The following is a 22,823-nucleotide window of genomic DNA, read 5'->3' as shown; positions in this document are numbered from 1 at the left end:
ACGATTTAACAAAGAATTAATTTGAGAGAGCCTACCTAAACAAAATTAAAATAAATTGTTTTAAACTCCAATTCAAACTGAACTAATGTATACTATTTGACATTAAAAAAAAAAATTAAATAAGGTTTCATAATTTTGGCGCCAAATTTAGACGAGTGACTTGCGAGTTAAAATTAAACAAAATCAGAACAAAACCTGTCATAGGTATCGAAATTTCTAAAAAATCTTTTGAATAAACGCGAAGTTTCGCGGGAGACCCTTTAGTATATGTTTATTTATAATAGCACAATATTCCACTAAGGTATTATATTTCTAAAGTTACTATAACAGCTTCCTTGACGTTCAGAACGACATTTTTCGCAAATCCACAGTGAATATCACAGATTAATCGAGCTCTCGACCAATGACGTCGCGTCAATTTGCTGCCAAATGTTGTTTATTTGGCTTTTCTCCTCTTATGGTCGCAATAGAGTATAAGTACTAACTAATATATAAAGTCTATTCGAAGGCAATAATCAAAGGATATTTCTAGTTCAACAAATATTTTCGATTTGAATAGCCTATTTATTGAGAAAAGCTGTAGTCTATAATTGCGGCCAATCCGGGGAAGAAACGGTAACGTTTAACACGGGAACAGAGCTAGTAATAAATATAAAAGATATCAATTTTATAAAGGGCTAAGTTTTAGTTGCGTATTCAAGATTAATACAATTACAAAACCGATTCAGACGCAACTATTATTAGATTATCGTTTATAGTTTTAAGATTGATATGGGCTATTGATACTTAATCAAGAAGGCTTCAAGAATATATACAGTAAATTTTATCTGAAATATCAATAAAATCTTTGACTTTTTTACTTTGAAATTACTTGACCAACGTAATTCCTGTAGGTAGTTATAAAGCTGTAGATAAGGCATAAGGCTGTAGATCTCGTTCAAAGTTAGTAGATTTTGGTAGTACAAATTCTCACTAACTGTATACAGTTTGAAAAAAGGCTTTGTTTAATCTCCCGTGCCAGGAACTTAGCTGAGACTCCTTTTTACTCGGCTGATCATGTTCTCTGTACTGAACATGATCAGCGCCATCAATTGAATTTAGACATCATATACGAATATTCCGCAATATTTTCAATAGCCCGATAATTGTAAGCTATATTTGCAGCTTTAATAATAATTATAACAGCGGTCTCATTGCCACAAATCAAAATTCGTTCCATGAACATTTTATCAGACAACCAAAGACTCAGAGCCAGAACCACCAGCTTTTCGCGTCAGAGCTTAAACATAGCCAACTCCTTGAATACAATCATCTTCTAAACAATTCTAAATACTTTATTTTGCTATGATTTGTATACAGGACTTCAAGATGAACACGACACGATTCATTTTATAAATTTCAAACTAAACACAATTCCAACACCTAAGACCGTCTTTGATGAAATATTTCTAGAACAATTCGAACTTTTAATAATAATATTTTAAAGTTATTGACAATATATTTTAGTAACGATAGCTATGTTTTTGTAATCGGTACTTGATACATTGCGTCATAGGTTTAACTTGTAACGTAGTAACTTAACTCTACCTTAATCTAAGGCCTTAACAAAACGATGTATTGATTTTGATCTTTATGTAAGGCTTAGAGATTTATATAACGCACATATATGCGAGGAATTCTTTTACATTTTTAATGAGACAGAACATATATATATTAAAAAGTATTTTTTTTTGACAAACTTCTAAACAAATAACATAAAAATTATATCAAAAGACTCGACGCGTTTTTGAAAAGATTTCAGCATATAATACTACCATATAAATAGTAACCTATATTCATATATATATTTAAATATGATATTAAAAAAAAAAAAAAAACTCACCGATATAAAATCTCACACAGATTACCACAAACACACGTGTATTGTCTAAAAAGTTTTTACGCACATTTATTTTAATACACACCACACAATCAACGAATAACACGGCACAGCCTTCGAACAACCACGACCCATAATGGCTGTACCTTTTCTCCCTTGTATATGAACTTCTTTTTTTCTTGCCGACCAATACTGCCTCCGTAGGCGGGGTCACACGGACGCCGTGCTGCGTCACGACAGAAACGTATCCGTCTCGCTTACACATACTGGTACCGTTGTGACGTCTCGCGCGAAAGAGAGACGGACGTTTAGGCGTGTTTTGATATATCTTTATATGTGTATACGGCGTCAAGGGTCTCCGGTTCGTTTTGGAAATTGGTTTTGTGTAAAAAATACGTAATACAATTTAGATACTGCGTGTTTTTTTATTACGATCGTATTGCGTTGAATTATCCTGAACAGTTTCTGACATCTGGCGGGATTTTAAAATTCGAACACTAATGTTTTTTTTTTTAATAATAAAAATTAAAACATATTCTAGACTTTTTAGTGTGCTGCGACTTCGCTCGCTTCTTAGGGGTTGGTCGTCAAGTGTGTCATAAAAAAGTGGCCTATGTCCTTCCTTGGAGTTCAATCTTGCTTCCATTTAAATTCCATCGAATTCGTTTCAGTGTTTTAGTTGTGAAACATCAACAGACATTAGCATTTATAATACAGGAAGATCAATGATTACTTTAATACTTTAATCAATAAAAAAACACAGTAACTTATTATTGATGTCAACTATAAATATTCAAAAAGGCATCAGGTCTGGACAGAGCCACACGTGTCGTCGGAGACAGAGGTCTTATCAAGACATTCTTGAAAGACCAAATAACACTTTACTGGCTCAAATTGGGTTTCGAAACTGAGGCACGAGATGACCACCACGTGATCCTCTTGACGGCCGATAATTAAAGCATGTTGAATATATAATAACCAGGAATATAGAGCCTCGTTGAAACATTCAGTAACAGTTCTTGAAAGCCATTTTAAGATCACATAAAGAAACATTTAACAATGTTATCACTACAATTTTCACCATCTGATATAACTCATTTTGGAGAGGTTTTACGGTTGATCGTATCAAACAGGAACTCTTGATCTGATTAAAATAAGTTACGGTAGACCATGTATGAAACGTCTGAAAAGTCTTTATGACAAAAATCTTTTTGAAGTATGAAGCAGGTTTTATACTAGTAACAACTGTATCATTAAGAAGAATATGTCAATTATCTTAGAATATCAATTTCAAAACAAAAACCTCACATACGTTCAGGATACGTGACTATCGAAGCAAGTTCCGTTCCTAGATTAGATTAGAGAAATTACGATATAAGATGACAAAATGGGAGTTCCCCTAAATATCTTTCAAAGAACCGTGGAGCTGATTACGAAACCTCCTAGTGTATCCAGGATCCGAATCCTTGTTACATTAGGACGCTATATTAGGAGTCCAGCCGAGTCCCATCTTCCAACTAATTCCTCCTTAGAGAGCAAGAGTCTACCCTTCGGATGTCAGTATTTTCCGGGATTCCTTTTTTTGGTTAATCAAAGATAGAAACTACTGAGTTTCTTAACGGTTCTTTTCCTAGCTGTGCTCACGGCTTTGCTAGCGTCAAATTCAGTTTATGAAGAAAATTCTTTAAGATATTTATACAACCCTTCATAGCCAACTCCTTTAAAAGGTGGAAGATTATGTCCATCCTTAGGGTTTGAACTTGTTTCAAATGATACGAATTAATTTTAAATTCACGAGTTAAATTTTCCGTTAATGGAGACTCCTTCCTCCAGAATCCTCGTTGGCTGCTTCTGTGCGATTGCTTGACAAGTATAACCCCCAAAAAAAATTGCAACGCCCTTGAACTACAGCCAATAAAACATTTACTAATAAATTCGTAGATATTTTTCAATGTGTTTTTTTTTACGTTGTTTGAACTAGTAACCACGCTGTTGTCGAAATAGCTGACATATGATGACTAGACGCCATCTTGTGATGTCACCGTGACTCGAAATGTCTGCGTTTCCGGACAGTGAAAGTGTTTAAACAACAGTGGTACAGGGGAAAGTTTATTTCAAGTTTTCATTTATTATTACGATAGATCAAAATTTTTCAATTCGGTGAAATCTCCAATTCTTTGGAGTTTAAAACATGCATGGTTTACTGAACTTCATTGAACTCGAACTCGGTACCAATTTCAAGGTCGAATTGTAGAGCTACGTTTAACGCAATACTCGTAGCGTTTCTGAGATAGAGGTTTTACATCACGTGCAGTTACTCAATTGTGATGATTTTAAGATCAAAGATCATTGATAATAAAAAGCTTGGTTTAGTATACGCTTTTTATTGATTTCTAAGCAAGATATATGTATATAAATTTAAATGAACTCGATTGACTGAACTCTGTAAATAAAACCGTGGAAAAGAGTAACTACAAAGTGTCTTGTATCTCGGTAGAATCATCATTCCGAACCGGTAACAACCGGCACCAATTTAATTCAACACTATAGGTAAAATGACGATTCAAAAGTGCTTTTACGAGTCTACTTGAATAAAGAATAGTTTGATTTAAAGTATACGGTCTAAACTCAGAGTTAATTTAATTTGTATAGGCAGAAACATACAAATTTTGTAAAAATAATTTATACTAATATTATAAAGGCGAAAGTTAATCTGTCTGTCTGTAGCTCTTTCACGACCAAACCACAAGCTTGAACTCCAAGGATATATATATATATATAGGCAACTTTTCTATGCGTGCACGAACAACAAAGCCTTAAAAAAGGGGGTCAATTTGTTTTCTTTATGGTAGACGAGCATATGGGCCAAAATATGGTAAGTGGTCACCACCGCCCATAGACAACGACATTAAGTATTACTGTTTGATCGTAGAATATCTGATGAGTGGATGGTACCTACCCAGACGGATATTAACCTAAAAATTGTTGGTCAAACCCGACAAGCAGCACTGACTTCATTTGCAAGGAAAGTGTAATGAAGAAATACTTTGCAAGGATACCTACAGGTGTCTGTTACGGTCAAAGCCTTCAAAAAAGAATACTAGGCTTTAGTCTAGCAGTAGCAGTGTTCCGGTTCGAAGGCTGAGTGAGCCAGTGTAACTACAGGCACAAGGGATTTAACATCTTAGTTCCCAACATCGGTGGGGCATTGGCGACGTAAGGAATGGTTAATATTTCTTACAGCGCCATTGTCTATGAGCGGTGGTGACCACTTACCATGAAGTGGCGCATTTGCCTACCTATACTATAAAAAACACAGATTAAAAAGCACGTATCAACTCAACTGATTAGTTAAGCAGTAATAGCAATATTTAACTTCAACGTATCAGTTCGAAAGTCGAGCTTTTAAAAGCGCTGATCAGTGATGACGGGGCCGCCATCTTGTGACGTCACCGTGACTATTATACGTGATTCTTGATTTAAGTGCATGTAATAAATACTTCTGTTGGTTTATGATGCCTTAGTACTTGTAAAGGGTTTAGTTCGGAATCTTTACATTTACGTATAAAAAAAAATTAAACAAATTAATTTATTCGTAAGTTATTTTTTTAATAATATTCGATATGAATGTATGTTTGTCAGACCGTTACGTAACAACGGCTGAATGAAATCGAATGAATTCTATGTTTTAATTATATTGTTTCATAGTGTTACCGTTAGTAAAATATACCTAACCTACTGAAATAAAAATAGTTTCAATACATAGTATAAAACAAAGTCGCTTCTCGCTGTCCGTCTGTCCTTATGTATGCTTAGATCTTTAAAACTACGCGAAGGATTTTGATGCGGTTTTTTTTAATAGATAGAGTGATCCAAGAGGAAGGTTTATATGTATAATACATGCACAATATATTAGAGAAACACTGATAATTTTAGAGGTTTCTAATGTCATGTAAACAAGTACATTATTTTTACGCTCATAACATTATATAAGAAATATTAACCAATCATACATCGTCAATGAATTCGACCTTGAAGATCTTATGTACATTGTGACACTCAGTTCGGCGGTAGAGTGTGCTGAATGGGTAGTAGGTAACCTACCCAGAAAGCTCTACCACAAAGAAAATGAAGGCAAGTTTAATTTTCCTTAAATAGTCAATATCTAAAGACAGTGGTAAGGATAAGTGTTCCCTTGTCGTCAGCCATCACCAGCACTCCACTCCAGCAGTTCAGATATTCCATTCGAATCATACAGAAACACATTACAGATAGTACAATAAAAATATACTTTATCCAAGTAGGCTCTTACAAGCACTTTTGAATCGTCATTTAACAAACTATATCAAGTGAAGCTACCACCGGTTCGGAATGTAGATTCTACCGAGAAGAACCGACAAGAAACTCAGTGGTTACTCTTTTTCGACATCTAAAAATACAGTCATGTTAGTTAAATACAATTATATATGTATGTTATGTCTCCTGGCTGGAAGTCAACGAGCGTTAAGATTCGACAGCTATTTTTAACTTGGCCTATTAAAGCATTTAAAGCTCATGTAAAAAAAACACAGATAAATAAGGCATATCACTCAATACAAGATTACATTAAAGATAAAAAAGCGTCGAGTTAGTATTCATTGACTTCTGTAATTAAAATTGAGTTTCTTGTCGGTTCTCGGTAGAATCTACTTTCGGAACCGATCGTAGATTTAAATTTAATTCAACTCTACAACATGGCGATACAAAACTGCTTCTACGAGTCCACTCGAATGTAGAAAACTTTGATTTTGACCAAACTGAGAAAAATATACAATAAGTATTATTAGCAGACAATCCGTTACCATTACACGAGATCTTCTAAAATTTTGACGATGAAACATAAATCATTATCTTAGAGACGTAAGAAAAAAAACGCCCATTGTCGTCAGACCGCAAAATTACTAAAAATTAACGCCTCTATTCTTGATCGTCAGATAACACTTACCTGGAAATGGAAGCTTTCGAGATAATAACTACTAATGGGGGTTGAAAAAATGTGTCAAGCGTGAACAGAGTCGATTTTACTTTAGATATATTTTTTTATAGATTCACGCAAAGATGTAAATCAAACATACTCGAGTCGAAAATATATTGATTTCGGCCGCTGAGTTTTAACCGATTGCTTCTCTAATTTGTAAGGAAACCTTCATGTATCATGTGAGTCTAATTTAGCCCAGCCGTGGAATTAACAGCCTGTTACTTACTGCTGTTAACAAAGGCTAAGTATGCAGGAATTATTAAATAATGTTACACACTGTTATAACTGATGGATCATGGTAATAATTACGGGTTCAAACCCAGGCAAACAACACTAAATTTTCATGTGCTTAATTTGTCTTTACAATTCATCTCGTGCTCGGCGGTGAAGGAGAACATCGTGAGGAAACCTGCATGTGTCTAATTTCAACGAAATTCTGCCACATGTGTATCCACCAACCCGCGTGATGGAATATGCTCCAAACCTTCTCCTCAATGTGAGAGGAGGCCTTAGTCCAACAGTGGGAAATTTACAGGCTGTTAATGTTCGAAGCCGCAGATCATATCATAGACAAACCCACAGCATATAACCGGTACAAGTGAAAAAGAAAAAAACCCGATTAATCGAAAACCAGTATTTTTTTTTTCGACATCCTGCTGTTTCTAATGCTGGTGTCAGACTTGGTGAACTGAATTATGTTTATACTAATTTAAACTTATTGCAATGGATTCGCGTTTGACGACCGCATATTATATATTCGTGCTTAAGTTCCGGTTTGAAATTTGATTGCAGTGCTCTGACGGTAAGTGAATGTTAATATCATTACACGGTATAAAACGAAGTCGATTACCGCAGTCTGTCCGTATTTATGCTTAGATCTTTAAAATTACACAACGGATTTTGATGCGGTTTTTTTTAATAGATAGACTGATTCAAGGGGAAGGTTTATATGTATAATACTTGCACAATATAGTAGAGAAACACTGATAATTTTAGAGGTTTCTGAAGTGATGTCGTAGGTATATAAACATACTTTTTGAGCTTACATTGCAAACGCTGGCTGAACCCTACGTGATAGATCAAAATAATGTACTACAGTATTGTACACCTTAAAAAGGTCTTCAAAAAAGGACGGTTTCTGTTATATAACGATTAAAAAACTTTGCACGTTGTAAGACATTCTGTAGTATATTTAGTATCAGCATTGCACCCGTGCGAAGCCGGGGCGGATCGCTAGTATCTCATAATCTAATATTATCTATTTCAAAAGACAATCGAGACTATTGAAAATGTAATTGGACATTTTACACGCATATCAATAAATAATTAAATCGTCATTGTTTCCCGTTATAGCATATCCGTCCCGGCCTCACACGTTACAACAAGGGACAGAAACATACAAAGAAAAATCTTGTTTGTTTCCGACTAACGTTGGAATTTTCGACGTTTCTCTGCTATGATACGCGTGTATTATACATGTAAACCTTCCTCTCGAATCGCTCTGTTTATTGACGAAAACCGCATTAAAATCCGTTGCGTAGTTTAAAAGATCCAAGCGTATAAAGCGGGAAGCGACTTTGTTTCATACTATAGTTTGAATAAATTTTCAAGACGTCAATTGATCTCTCACGAAGAAATTAACGCCTAATTCAAATAATTATTAAACCTTACTGTTTATTTAAGCCCTTCCACCGGTACCGACAGTGACCATTTAATAGCTATCACGTAACACGAAAACCAAACATTATACTAAATAAAAATGTTAATTAATTTCTACCTCATACATTGCAAATGATGGTGACCACTCACCGCCGAACACTCGAGTGGTACAGGACAAAAGCCAAACACACAAAGTCATGAGTAAAATCCTACCTAATAAAAGTTCAATACTGTCAATTATTAAAAAAAAAAAACAAGTACCCGTGTCTCCCTATATTTGTAAAGCAATATATCTAATATAGGCGCAGCATTATGAAAATCCTATTAAGTAGCTACAAAGGAAATACCACCTTATTCTTTTAGACAAAAGATATAAAATCCAATATCAATACAAGTCGAATTCATTATCAATATTTAAAACCGACTCGTAAACAAAATTCGACCGTATCCCGATACGGTTGTGGTTGTTTTTTCATTGAACGTTATTTAGTTCTAGGATAAATAGTTCCAATTTCAAAGGATACGACGATATAAATGTTAGTTTAATGTGAATCGTATTGCTAAGCAATAAAGTTTAGTTTGTATCGTAATAATACGTAACACATTCAAAAGTAACTCTGTTCGAATAACTTGAAAAAGGATATTTAGATCTTTAGCTTCAAGGACTAGGGTCGAAAATCGAATGTTAAAGATTGCGGTGGTTAAGTCATTTCGGAAATTCGAAGGAATTATTGATTAGTAAGCTCGCCAGCCAATCAGGTGCGCCTGGGGAACAAGATGGCGGCCAGGGCAGGCTCCCTTCTGAAAATTTACGTTAGAGGTCTAATTTATAACGTATTGTACTCAACAGACATTAATCTTTTTCCTTTTATTAATGGTCCGATGTTTTATTTTAATGAAATGGCGGGAAGGGGGCGCCATTTTGTTTTTCATCGATCTCGGAACTCGAATAATATTATTCCAAAATTTATATAGAACTTTCTAGAATCGGAATTACTTATGACGCTCCGGTTTTTTTTTTCGTGTAAAATTAAATAAACAAGGCCTACTGCTTGAGTTCCTAGGTCGTTGACTTAAAGTTTTAACCCAAAGTATACTTTCTAGATATGTATAACTAGTTATCGTCCGCGTCTTTGCTTGTTATTTAGGCATTAAAAGTAGCCTATACCCTTCCTTGGGGTGTAAGCCCGAATCAAATTCCATCAAATACGATTCAGTGTTTTAACAGCGAAAGAGCAACAGACAGACAGAGTTACTATCGCAATCCTAATATTAGTATTTATAACACTTCAGTCGACGATGTATGATATGCTCAATAATTGGGGGGGGGGGGGGGGGGGGTACCATCAGTCTATTTACTATTTGCAATATAAACCAAGTATCCGCATAAAGTAGGTCGTAACCTTATACTAATAATATTAAATCGACTAACTTTATAATAATTTTATAATCTATACTAATATTTTAAATACGAAAGTCTGTCTGTTACGCTTCCGAAACGCTGAACCAAATCTTATTATGTTTAGTATGAAGCCAGCTCGAACCAAGGTTGAACATAGGTTTCTTTGCATCAAAATCCTACGACCGACTAGTGTGTTAACGACAAAAATGTTATTTCCAAATCCGTTCATGAGCAGAAGAACTACGTCAGAGTTAAAAAAACCGGAAAAACAAAAGAGATTCGTCGTGGGACTTCCGATTTGAACGAAGTTGCTCTCCTTATATATATCGTATATTAAATACCAAACAACGAAATAAATCAAAAACGTCAATAATTAAATAACAACGACAAAGAAAAAGTTTATATATTATTTAAAAACTATATCATAGTGACTACGAGAGAAACGTCGCGGGGGGGGGGGGGGGGGATGTTGGCGGTGCCGGTTTCGTAACGATTATTCCTTACGTGGCTATTTCTGCCAGTTCACTCCACTGTGAGCCGCGTTAAAGAGCTACACGCTAAACAATAATATAGACGAATTGAAAAGCTCCGTTTTTGAAGTCGGTTCAAATTTGTATAACACCAATACAGGACATAAAAATCTTTAATAAGTAGCTACTGAGTTTCATGACGAGTTGGATCTGACTTCCGGACCGATGGTCGTGCAATATTCAAACTGTTTCTGTTACGAGACAATTTTTACGATACAGGTATTCGGAAGAGCAAATGGGCGACTTGATGGTAAGTGGTCACCACCGCCCATGGACATTGGGTCTGTAAGAAATATAAACCATCCCTCACATCGGCAATGCGCCCCCAACCTTGGTAACTAAGATGTTATGTCCTTTGTGTCTGTAGTTACCCTGCCTTTAAATATTCAGTATTGGTTACATCAAAACAGGTATACTTTATATACTAGCGACCCGCCCCGGCTTCGTACGGGTGCGATATTATACAGATAAACGTTTCTCTTTAATCAATCTATCTATTAAAAAAAACCGCATCAAAATCCGTTGAGTAATTTTAAAGATCTGAGCACACACAGGGACAGACAGCGGTAAGCTACTTTGATCTGTACTGTGTAATGATACAGATTATGCCTTTAAATTTTTAACTTGGGGTATTGATCAATTTAACTTCCACGTCAAAAAAACATTGCGAAATAAGAAATATTACTCAAAAGAAGATTATTTTAATACAAAATAAGTACTTAGTATTTAGAAATTTAGCAGGTAGGTTCCTTATAGGCGTAGATTAATTTAAAGCCGCAGGTTCAGCTCATAATATAATTATTAGGATCTCCACGCCTCTGTCGCTCTAGGGCCTCCTCTCCTTTTCAACCCGGGGCCTCCTCCCTAATTTTATTAAACCATACATCTAATTTTCAGTCAAATTAAAATACCTTAAGTATTCAACACATACCTGATTAAGATTTAAAAATTTGTATTGAAGTCACCAGTAAGGGTACCATTGTATGAATTACATTCAACGCACATACGACTCAAAACATATATATAATCCCGTATTGTACGTCCGTAGGTTATTAATGATCGGAATCTCAGGGGATTGAGATGTCGGTTGCGCTATTAATCATGGAGTTTTGTATGTACTTGGATGACAATGTTGGTTTATTATAATAAATCTATTATATTTCATTGAATTGGTCTACTACGATAGAACTTCTGAAGTAACTTTAGGCGATCCGGTGAATTCGCGTTGAAGGTGTTTTTGTAGCTTTAAAACCTTATGTTTAGATATTGACGATCTCCGTGGTCGAGTTGTGTGTACACCGGTTTTCATGGGTACGCCCCGAGTCGATGTAGAAAAAGTTCATTAGTTTTCTATGTTGTCTTGGGTCTGGGTGTTTGTACCGTCGTTACTTCTGATCTTCCATAACACAAGTGCTTCTGCTACTTACGTTGGGATCAGAGTTATGTATGTGATGTTGTCCAATATTTATTTATTATATTATATGTGATTTACTAAATAGCTCAGCTACATCAGTACAATCAGTTCTTGATCAATATATTTTTATGTATAATTATTTGACCGAAACTTAACATAGCTTAAGGTATAAAAAAGTAACCTGTTCTTCCTTGGGGTTCAAGCCTCCTTCCTTGTTTTACTTGGTGGTAGGGCTATGTGCAAGCCCGTCTGGGTAGGTAACACCCACTCATCAGATATTCTACCGCCAAACAGCAGTACTCAATATTGTTGTGTTCCGGTTTGAAGGGTGAGTGAGCCAGTGTAATCACAGGCACAAGGGACATAACATCTTAGTTCCCAAGGTTGGTGGCGCATAGGTGATGTAAGGAATGGTTAATATTTCTTACAGCGCTATTGTCTATGACTACGGTGGTGACCACATCAGGTGGCCCATATGCTCATCCGCCAACCAATGCCATAATAAAAGCTTGTATCATACCATTGGTTCAGTGGTTTAGCGTTAAAAGCGTAACAGACAGACAGTTTATTTATTTATTTATTTAAGGACCACTAGTAGCTACTACATGTTTTAATGACAAATGTAACACAATTAAATGAAAATAGTTAACATGTGAATTATAAATAAAATATAATTAAAATAGTTATTTCCTCATTCTTAATGTTAGTAAGTAGCGACCCGCCCCGGCTTCGCACGGGTGCAATGCTGATACTAAATATACTACAGAATGTCTTACAATGTTCGCAGTTTTTCAGTCGTTAGACAATACAAACCGCTACGTCCCTGCGTTTTAAATCTGTAATATCTTCGAAAATATTCATTTAAATTACACGCTGTAAAGGGTCATATTGATCTATATTAATTGCACAATGTATTTAAGGTACTTAACTGGATAAGGATTAATGCTGTATTGCTTAAAATCGCTTCGAAAATAAGCCATTATTTCTCGTAAAAAGTAAAGGATAAAAAATAGTTATTGTGGGCTATCCCTAAGAGATAGACATATACCATCGCGGACTTTTTTGAAGACTTTTTTAAGGTGTACAATACTGTAGGACATTATTTTGATCTATCTCGTAGGGTTCAGCCAGCGTTTGCAATGTAAGCGCAAAAATGTGTTCATCTACGACATCACTTCAGAAACCTCTAAAATAATAAGTGTTTCTCTACTATATTGTGCGTGTATTAAACATATAAACCTTCCTCTTGAATCAATCTATCTATTAAAAAAAACCGCATCAAAATCCGTTGCGTAATTTTAAAGAACTGAGCATACATAGGGACAGACAGACAGCGTGAAGCGACTTTGTTTTATCATATGTAGTGAAGACACAACACTATTCGGTCACATTGTGCTGCAGAACATCGCCGATATTCAAAATATTTTCACGAATCCACGATAAATACCAGAGATTACACGGATTTCGACCAATGATAACGCAATTCAATTCAATTCAAAGGCCGATTCGCGTATATATCTGCTGCCATTGGATAACGCTATACGTAAATAATGTTATGTTTATACGGAGTTGGCTAATTTCCGGTTTATATGTACCAGAAACGACTCCTTTTGATGACGATTTGAATTGTCTAGGATGCGTTATTCGAAAACGTCATAACTTACAGACAGATATGACCTTTGATTATACATATGTCTATTCCGACCATGAGAGGAGAAAAGCTAAATAAACAACATTTGACGGCAAATTGACGCGACATCATTGGTCGAGAGCTCGATTAGTCTATGATATTCGCTATGGATTTGCGAAAAAATGGCGAAATATGCTCCAAACCTTATCCTCAAAGGGAGAGGGAGGCCTTAGCCCAGCAGTGGGAAATTTACAGGCTGCTAATGTATTTAACGTAATGTACCTTGTTAAGCCGGGACAGGTAGCTTAAATTATAATATATACAAAAAACCTAATTAAAAGAAATATTTTACGTATAAAATTTTACGAAATTTTTGTTCTACCTAACCAATAGAGAAACCGTCAACTCTTCAAACAAATTTAGCTCCGTTTCAGAACAGAAAAATCCAACAAACTCATCTACATTTATATCAAGTTTAAAACAAAATGGCGCCATATTGAAATCATTAAAATTAATATCGTATTTCGATTCGAAAACCCTAACAAAGGGTATAAAAAAGCCAATAATAAACGTCGATTATCTTTAAAAATTTCGAAAAAGGATACGAACAATTTAATGAGAACGAAATCGCCATTATAAACTGACACTTGGGTACGCGCCATTTTGGTTAACTTCGACTATTGGAAACGATACAAATTTCTCGTATTCGATTTTTGAATTTTGACAGTTATTTTTTAATACTGAATAAAATTACATTTATTTTGTCACAAATCGTATTTACAGAGCACAGGCATTAAAAAAAAAAAAACATTTTTAGAGTACATATTTAAAAGATATTTAAATTAACAAAATTACATATTATTATTAACTAACATTTAAACTAATTCAAAGAGTTTTTTAAAGGGTTTACATAGTTAAATTATTTATTATACGTGGTCGTACAGCGACTCATAACAATATTACGTACAGCATAAATACATACACTAGATATCAAAATAAAAAAAAAAAAAAAACAAAACTAGTACTAGTCGTGAAGTTAATTTTACATTAATTATGTTTTGTCTCAAATATTTGGTCAGCCAGGCTGTACGGTGTAATACTCAAGGGACAAAACAATTTAAAAACTATTCAGAAAATAAATATTACGTCTATTCGTGTAATGAAATGACTTCAATCAGATTTACACTTTACACTGTATTTATGAACGCGAGAACATTACAACAGTACATAGTTTTTTTTTTTTTTAATAGCTTGTACCCGGCATGTGGTCAAAAGCAACTCAAGATAAATCTCTGTAGATATCAATGATTCAAAAAGTAAATGATTCAATTTTGTTCATATTTATATAAAAATAATTAATAAATTGTCATTAAAAACTAAAAAAAAAGTTTTGCCTGAAAACGAACGAATACTAAAATCCACGTTTTCTATGATGTACGTACATACAATTATTATTAAATAATACGTTGACAATAACGTTATAATAAAAATAAACGAACAGAACTTTTTTTTTTTTATTTGAAAATATTTCATACTTATTATTAGGCTGAATGGTGTAAGATCGTTATGCTAAAACGACAGGTCAACATAAAATGGCTGTCGGCAACAGTGACAGCCGAATTCGATCAGAAACATTTCTTCAAGTCATCGTCTTCGGCAGTGTTCTTATGATTAATACCTTGGCCTTTTTTTATGGATAAAAATTGGTGATATTATGGAACATAGTCTGTGTATTGTACCTTTGTGAAGGCTTCCAGCATTGAGTTTTTATGTAACAGCAGGCATTGTTAAATATATGAAGTTGTTTCACTTTAATATTGTACGTCCGTCTAGATTCAAAGAGGTTTCAATTTTGACAAATACACACGTTCCGAAATCCTTTTGAATCGATTTAAACACGTTTTTGACATGTCTGTATGTATTTGTGTCTTGGTATAATATTTATTAAAAAAAAAAAAAAAACATTTTTTCATTTTTTTAGAATATAATAACTACATTGGACTCTAGCCTTATTCTAATTAAAACTATAACTTATAAAACTAAGTAATTTCGTTGGGACTGTCTGTCTGTACTCAAATACTACCGAACATATTTTCATACGGTTTTCAATAATGGCCGGAGCGAATCACGAGGGAGGATCAGTTATTATAATTATTCATTCACATTGTATAAATCTTCAGAACAATTACGATACTCCTTGAAGGCATGGGAGACATCTTTACCGTTAATCCTGAACGAAGCCGGGGCGGATAGCTAGTAACGTTATATAGAGCCCAAAAGCTTATAGTCCGATTTAGAATAACCGTTTTGTTTAGATAGCCCATTCATTGAGAACGATTTCTACTTCTAGTTTTAGACATTAGCCTATGCCTATTCCTGGGAGTTAAACTTTGTAAGAAATTCCATCGAATTCGGTTCAGTGTTTTCGTGACGAACGTAGAGACAGAGTTACTTTCGTATTTATAATATTGGTGAAGATCACGATACGACTCATGAGGGGGTTGGCAATGACGTTTTAACAGGGTGCAACCGCAGTATCCGATTGTATAGTAGCGAGATCCTTTTATAGCCCCACCATTGGGCTTAGAGTGAGCTCCACTTGAGATTTAATTGCGGGTACGTCGGTTTAATCTTTATATAAATGTGTGTTTATTTATTAAACATTATATTAAGGTAAACTATTCTTACCTAAATATACTTTAAAACTATAAGCATTATGGTATTAATTGGGTCTTATATACATGTAATTATAATTATAAAAAACAATTTAAACATATACATATATATTGGACAACATAACATACATTACTCTGATCCCGATGTAAGTAGCTGAAGCACTTGTGTTATGGAAGATCAGAAGTAACGACGCTACAAACATCCAGACCCAGGACAACGTGGAAAACTAATGAACTTTTTCTACATCGACTCGGCCGGGACCTCGGAGTGACGTACCCATGAAAACCGGTGTACACACTACTCGACAACGGAGGTCGTCAAAAATATATATATACACATATAAATTTAAAATTCGAAGAAGAATTGGAATATCAAAAAAAAAAAAACTTTTTTTTTTCTCAAATTACACCACAAGCCGGGGCGGGTCCGCCTCGACTGAACATCGTTTGTCAAGTGATTCAGCGTTTACCGTCCGTTGTTTAGGCGAAATGTGATCTTTTGTGATATTATTCAAATCCATACGTTTCAAATTCAAAGATTTTTAATTTTAACATGTTACGATTTTATTACGAGACGGCTCGGCGGTTACAAAATTTGAATATTGACCAATGATTACGGGCTCTAACTAGATATTTGCCGGTCGTTCGTACAGAGACTGACTTATTAATAAGGCGACACTGACGCCGAAGTTACGTACCCTGAACGTCATAGCCGACAGGGTGGATTTGTTTTATTACATAACATAAACATAACATAATCAGCCTGTAAATTTCCCACTGCTGGGCTAAGGCCTCCTCTCCCGTTGAGGAGAAGGTATGGAGCATATTCCACCACGCTGCTCCAATGCGGGTTGGTGGAATACACATGTGGCAGAATTTCGTTGAAATTAGACACATGTAGGTTTCCTCACGGTGTTTTCCTTCACCGCCGAGCACGAGATGAATTATAAACACAAATTAAGCACATGAAAATTCAGTGGTGCCTGCCTGGGTTTGAACCCGAAATCATCGGTTAAGATGCACGCGTTCTAACCACTGGGCCATCTCGGCTCTCCACTGGGCCATCTCGGCTCTGCAGTTTGTTTTATTGCAGTGAGTGAACTCACAACTAAAGCCACTTGGACTGTCCCATGTATAACGCAGAGACTTATATTAAATATTTACGGGACAACCACGTCCTGTAATGATATGTAAACATAATTGTATTATAAATAAATTTAAATTAAAATAAAGCTTACGAGTTTAAAATTTAATCATGTCAAATATAAAGACTCGCGTTCGGATTTATTTTGAACAATCAAAATCAAAATATAGTTTATTCGAGTACGATTTTACAAGCACATTTAAATCGTTATTTAACAAACTGTTTAAAGTGAAGCCACCACCGGTTCCGAATGCAAATTCAACCGAGAAGAACTTCTAAAAATACAGTCATGTTAGTTAAATACAATTATATATGGAAGTCAACAAGCATTAACTCCACGCTTTTTTATCTAAATGATTTGAATTTATGAAACGGCAAGGCTGTAAATGTCAATCAGAAAACGATTCACGTAAGGTCAAGTGTGACCAGTGACAAATTACAATACGCTATGCGAAAAATAAATTGTCAATTATTGTAATCAGTATATATTACGTTGATATTACGAGACGGCCCAGTGGTTAGAACGCGTGCATCTCAACCGATGATTTCGGGTTCAAACCCAGGCAGGCACCACTGAATTTACATGTGCTTAATTTGTGTTTATAATTCATCTCGTGCTCGGCGGTGAAGGAAAACATCGTGAGGAAACCTGCATGTGTCTAATTTCAACGAAATTCTGCCACATGTGTATTCCACCGACCCGCATTGGAGCAGCGTGGTGGAATATGCTCCATACCTTCTCCTCGACGGGAGAGGCCTTAGCCCAGCAGTGGGAAATTTACAGGCTGATTATGTTTATGTATATATTACGAGTTTAAAAACGGTTATTTACTAACGAGAGTTGAAACTAATAATTAATTTATTCAAAAATCCATAAATAAAAATGCATTTTTTTACACGTTTATCACGTGACACAAAACGCTCCCGATCGGTCGTGCTTATGATGACGTCACTCGCTTGTTAACCTCGTTTGCCTACTGTATTTGGATTATATGTGCCACAGATTACAACACAGGCAGGTGACGTCACCGACCCCATTGCAGCGCCATATTGTCAAAGTAGCGTTTTCGCGCGCTATTTAAATATGGAATTCTTAATTTGATATTTTTCAGTAAATATGTACTAGAATTAAAAAACAACTTATACTGGGTTCCCTGACCTCTACTAAATAATATAAAATGGATTTTAAAAACCAGTCAAATAACCTAACATTCCTCCTGTATACATGTTATCAAGAAATACCGACTAGACGCCGACTATTTGAAACATCTTTAGTTCGAACCCAAGCAATCACATAGTTCATGTTTAATTTCGTCACGGCCAAACTACTGAACCGAAATTGATGAAATTCGGTATCAAGCAACCTTAAACTCCAAGGAAGGACATTGGATAATTTTATCTATCTAACACCTAACGATCGAACACCAAAACGCAAGCAAAACCGCGGCAGACAACTAGTATCACATAAACATAAGCATTTTGAAATTAGTTTACATACTAAAATTCGTGTATATGTTTTAATATAAATAATAATAATAATAAATAAATATTGGACAACATCACATACATTACTCTGATCCCAATGTAAGTAGCTAAAGCACTTGTGTTATGGAAATCAGAAGTAACGACGGTACCACATACACCTAGACCCAAGACAACATAGAAAACTAATTAACTTTTTTCTACATCGACTCGGCCGGGAATCGAACCCGGGACCTCAGAGTGGCGTACCCATGAAAACCGGTGTACACACTACTCGACCACGGAGGTCGTCAAATGTATATTTTTTAAGTCAGAACAGAGAAAGATAAATATTTACGACAATATTTCATCGAATTGGCTATATAAAAAACCGGATCGCATAACTACCGCTACAAATTCACCCCCGAATTGAATGTATCATACCCACCCCTCTATATAAGGGTTGCGCCCTTATTTACTCGCCCTAAACGCCCCTACATCGCTGTTATTGATATTTCGTTACGATTCGTAGTTTTACAGCTATGAGTAAGTATTCAAAAACTATAAAATAAACTATGTCGGTTTTAGTCAAGTGGCTGGCTTAAGAGGCTTTAGATCACGAGGTGGTGTGTTCGAATCTTGAGTCAGGACATTGTAAAGTTATTGAAGATCTTCTGTACCTAAATCCTCAGTTGCAGACCGGTGTCTGAAAGCATCTACACTGACGTCCAAGCCTCGTCCTCCGCATAACTTTCAAGCCGTCCCATCGGATTGCTGGAGGACATTGAGATCTTTAACCAGGGCCCTGGGCTAGCACTATTTAGGGGCCCACCTAAGACATATCTGAACGTAGACTTGAATTAACTTAATTGAATGGGTTTGATTAATTGCAGGACTCGCAGCGCTGCAAACCATACGATCTGTTTAATTTAATAAAGTTATGGATTCTTTCGCATTGTCGTCTATTTCTGACATTGCCTTGACTAAGCTGGGGGCCCCTTGAATCCACGGGGCCCTGGCCTAAAGCCCAAAAAGCCATATGGTAGATCCGGCTCTGTCTTTAACCTTTCCCACTGGCTCACTCACCAAACCAGACACATACTATTACTGTTTGGTGGTGACACACCCAACGAGTACCTAACCAGACAACCTTACACAGAGTCCTTACAGAGCTAACCATCAAAACAACCACAACATTACCTGCACACACGAAACGAAATCTCTCAAAACTCTGGAACCTTATCAAAACGGATACAGTAAATAAATCACTCACCGGTCTCTGTGTCGACGGTGTACGACATGCCCGCCCACGGATCCTCCTGTTGACAACGTATTGTGTTAACATACATACGAGTAAACGTCACAATGAAGCGTTTTTGAATCGTCGATATTCAAACACGACCACCGTTTCGGATACAGCCTCCAGCGAGAAGAAACGGCAAGAAACTCGCGTAGTTGCTCTTTTCAAGTAAACAGATTTACAATAATTAGTGTCCCGTGACGGAACCCGAGCCTGAATCCAGGCGTTTTTTTCTACAAAGTATTCTTTTAATGAATAGTAAGTATTATTAGTCGATATTCAAACACGACCACCGTTTCGGATACAGCGTCCAGCGAGAAGAAACGGCAAGAAACTAGCACAGTTGCTCTTTTCGAATAAACGGATTTACAATGCTGTCTTTTACAATGAATATGTTTGTTTGTAATACAAATGTTACGAAATTACTTTCAAACGGATACAATGTGTTGTTCGAAATATATCAAAGAATACTGCACTAAGTTTATGAACAATTAATTAATTAACAAAATTATAATTACGTTTGACATATTAGTATTGAGTTGAATTTATATATCGCAGCCCCGGTGCCAGACCGTCACTTTTACGAAAATTGAAAAAATGAGTTAAATGCGTAATGTTTTTTTTATGATATCGGAAGGTGGACGAGCAAATGGCCCACCTAATGGTAAGTGGTCACCACCGGTCAGACAAAAGCGCTGTCAGATATATTAACCATTCCTTACATCACCAATGCGCCACCAACCTTAGGAACTAAGATGTTATGTCCCTTGTGCCTGTAGTTACACTGGCTTTGTTTGGAGGTAGATTCTGATGAGTGGGTGGTACCTACCAAGACGGGCTTGCACAAAGCCCTACCACCAAGTAAATCAACCCTAAACTTGGTGCAATAACCGTAACTCATAGTTTCCGTAAGACGGCGTGAGTCATTATGGTTTTGGCGCGAATCATGGCGACGCTTCGAGAATGTCAAAGTTTTAAAATGCTTCTCCTGAAAAATTGCGTTTTCGCACAAGTGACGGTCTCGTACTGGCGGCTCGATATATATTTTATAGTACTCAGTACTTACTGCCAGGGATGTTAAGCTCTGTTAAGGGAGATTGTATTTAACTAACACGACTGTATTTTTAGACGTTGAAAAAGAGTAACTACTGAGTTTCTCGCCGGTTCCTCTCGGTAGAATCGACATTCCGAACCGGTGGTAGCTTTACTTTAAATAGTTTCTTAAATGACGATTCAAAAGTGCTCGTAAAAGCCTACTCGAATAAAGTATATTTTGATTTTGGTCCGTACGTAGGCACAATCGGTTTTTTTAAAATTAGAGCTTGACTTTAATCACACGTGATGGAAGAAACAGCCTAAGGTGGAGCGCGCTTGCCTAAAGATTTATTCATTCTGGACTTGAAGGTACTCATATAGCTGGAGAGGCTATTCCAGACCTTAACGGGCAAACAATTTTCGTACGTGTTTTAAATATGTCGACTACATCCGGTCGCAGATCTTTTCAATAGTAACAATTTGATTTTCGTCCTATGCAAAACGACGAAAAAAAAATCCAACTAGCATTAAAAAAAAAACAATTAACTTATCTCTCTTTAAGTGTAACGTTTTGCAAAAACATAAGAAAAAAGACGGCTGTCGACTGACGCCCGGACGGAACGAAGTAAATTGACAATTTTTGAGAATAATTCTTTTAAGTTATTAATATCACGTGTGAATTAAAACAATAACAAAAAAAAGTTAGAATAACATTACATAGAACCGTATACAATTGAATGAGAGGGCGAGAAAGAGACGGGAAGCTCGGATAACTCTTTCTCGCTCCAGTTAACTCAACTTTAAGCGACATTTTTTTTTTTTTTTTTATCAAATTGCTACATTAAATACCAACTGTGCCCGAGGCTTTCTGTTATCGTTCAGTTCGAAGATATTGCTGTAACTTATTAATTCCGCATTGGGCAGCTTTTGTGATATTGGGTCGTTGGTCGGAGACACTCGACGTGACGGAGTGGTGGCATGCGCAGGGCCGCGCGCGGTCCTGGACAGTATTTGGACATTGCAGCGTGACTTTATTATAATTATTATATTTATAATTCCAAGTTATTCCTTATCACATCAGCCATCAGCCAGTGAAAGTCGCGTCAAAATCGGTCCAGCCGTTCCATTAGCCGGAACAAACAGACAGACATATTTCAGAATACCATATAAAATAAATAATAATAATCACAATCAATCAGCGAACTGAACAATAACGATGAAGTTCAAACGCGCGCGGAGTCGCGGGAACGGCTAGTTAGAAATATGAGTCTAGAACATTCGGAGCGATATTTATTAGTGACAGCCGAACTGTTACGAATACACGAAACCCGCCTACAATAAAACTATAAGATTTAAACAGTTGAACAACTCAGCTACAAATGCCCTCACCTCCTTATCTGGTTCCAGAAGAGAAGCCTTCACCTTCTCGATCTTCTCGCACTCCTCCTTCTTCTTCTTCTGTATCTTCTCCTCGGCCAGCTTCAGTTCCTTATCGATCTGGTCGTTCAAGTTCACCTTCTTGGCTTGAGGGCCCTCCTGTTTAGAACGAGAGATTTAATTAATACCTTTATGCTTCTAGTGGTCACCACAGCTGTAAATATTAACCATTCCTTACATCATCAAAGCGCAAAATCTTACGAGCAAAGAAGTACAGTCAGAGTAAGAAAACCTTCGTCA

The 22,823-nt window shown here is 36.0% G+C and overlaps 1 protein-coding gene across 5 annotated transcripts in view; it reads right to left on the bottom strand.

Moving 5' to 3' along the window:
• The window catches only part of LOC113394099 (segmentation protein cap'n'collar-like), a 120,458-nt gene that overhangs the window by 61,763 nt on the left and 35,872 nt on the right, over positions 1 to 22,823 (bottom strand). For all 5 annotated transcript variants that reach the window (XM_064220134.1, XM_064220131.1, XM_064220130.1 and 2 more), the window contains 2 exons: positions 22,536 to 22,682; positions 20,085 to 20,130 (listed from right to left, as the gene is read on the bottom strand). In XM_064220134.1, the coding sequence (XP_064076204.1) occupies positions 20,085 to 20,130; positions 22,536 to 22,682 (193 nt within the window). The remainder of the gene's footprint in view (positions 1 to 20,084; positions 20,131 to 22,535; positions 22,683 to 22,823) is intronic.

The sequence above is a fragment of the Vanessa tameamea genome, chromosome 31 (assembly GCF_037043105.1).
Source record: "Vanessa tameamea isolate UH-Manoa-2023 chromosome 31, ilVanTame1 primary haplotype, whole genome shotgun sequence".
NCBI classification, from domain to species: domain Eukaryota; kingdom Metazoa; phylum Arthropoda; class Insecta; order Lepidoptera; family Nymphalidae; genus Vanessa; species Vanessa tameamea.
Note: the sequence above shows the minus strand (reverse complement) of the source record. Positions and strands in the feature narration are given on the sequence as shown.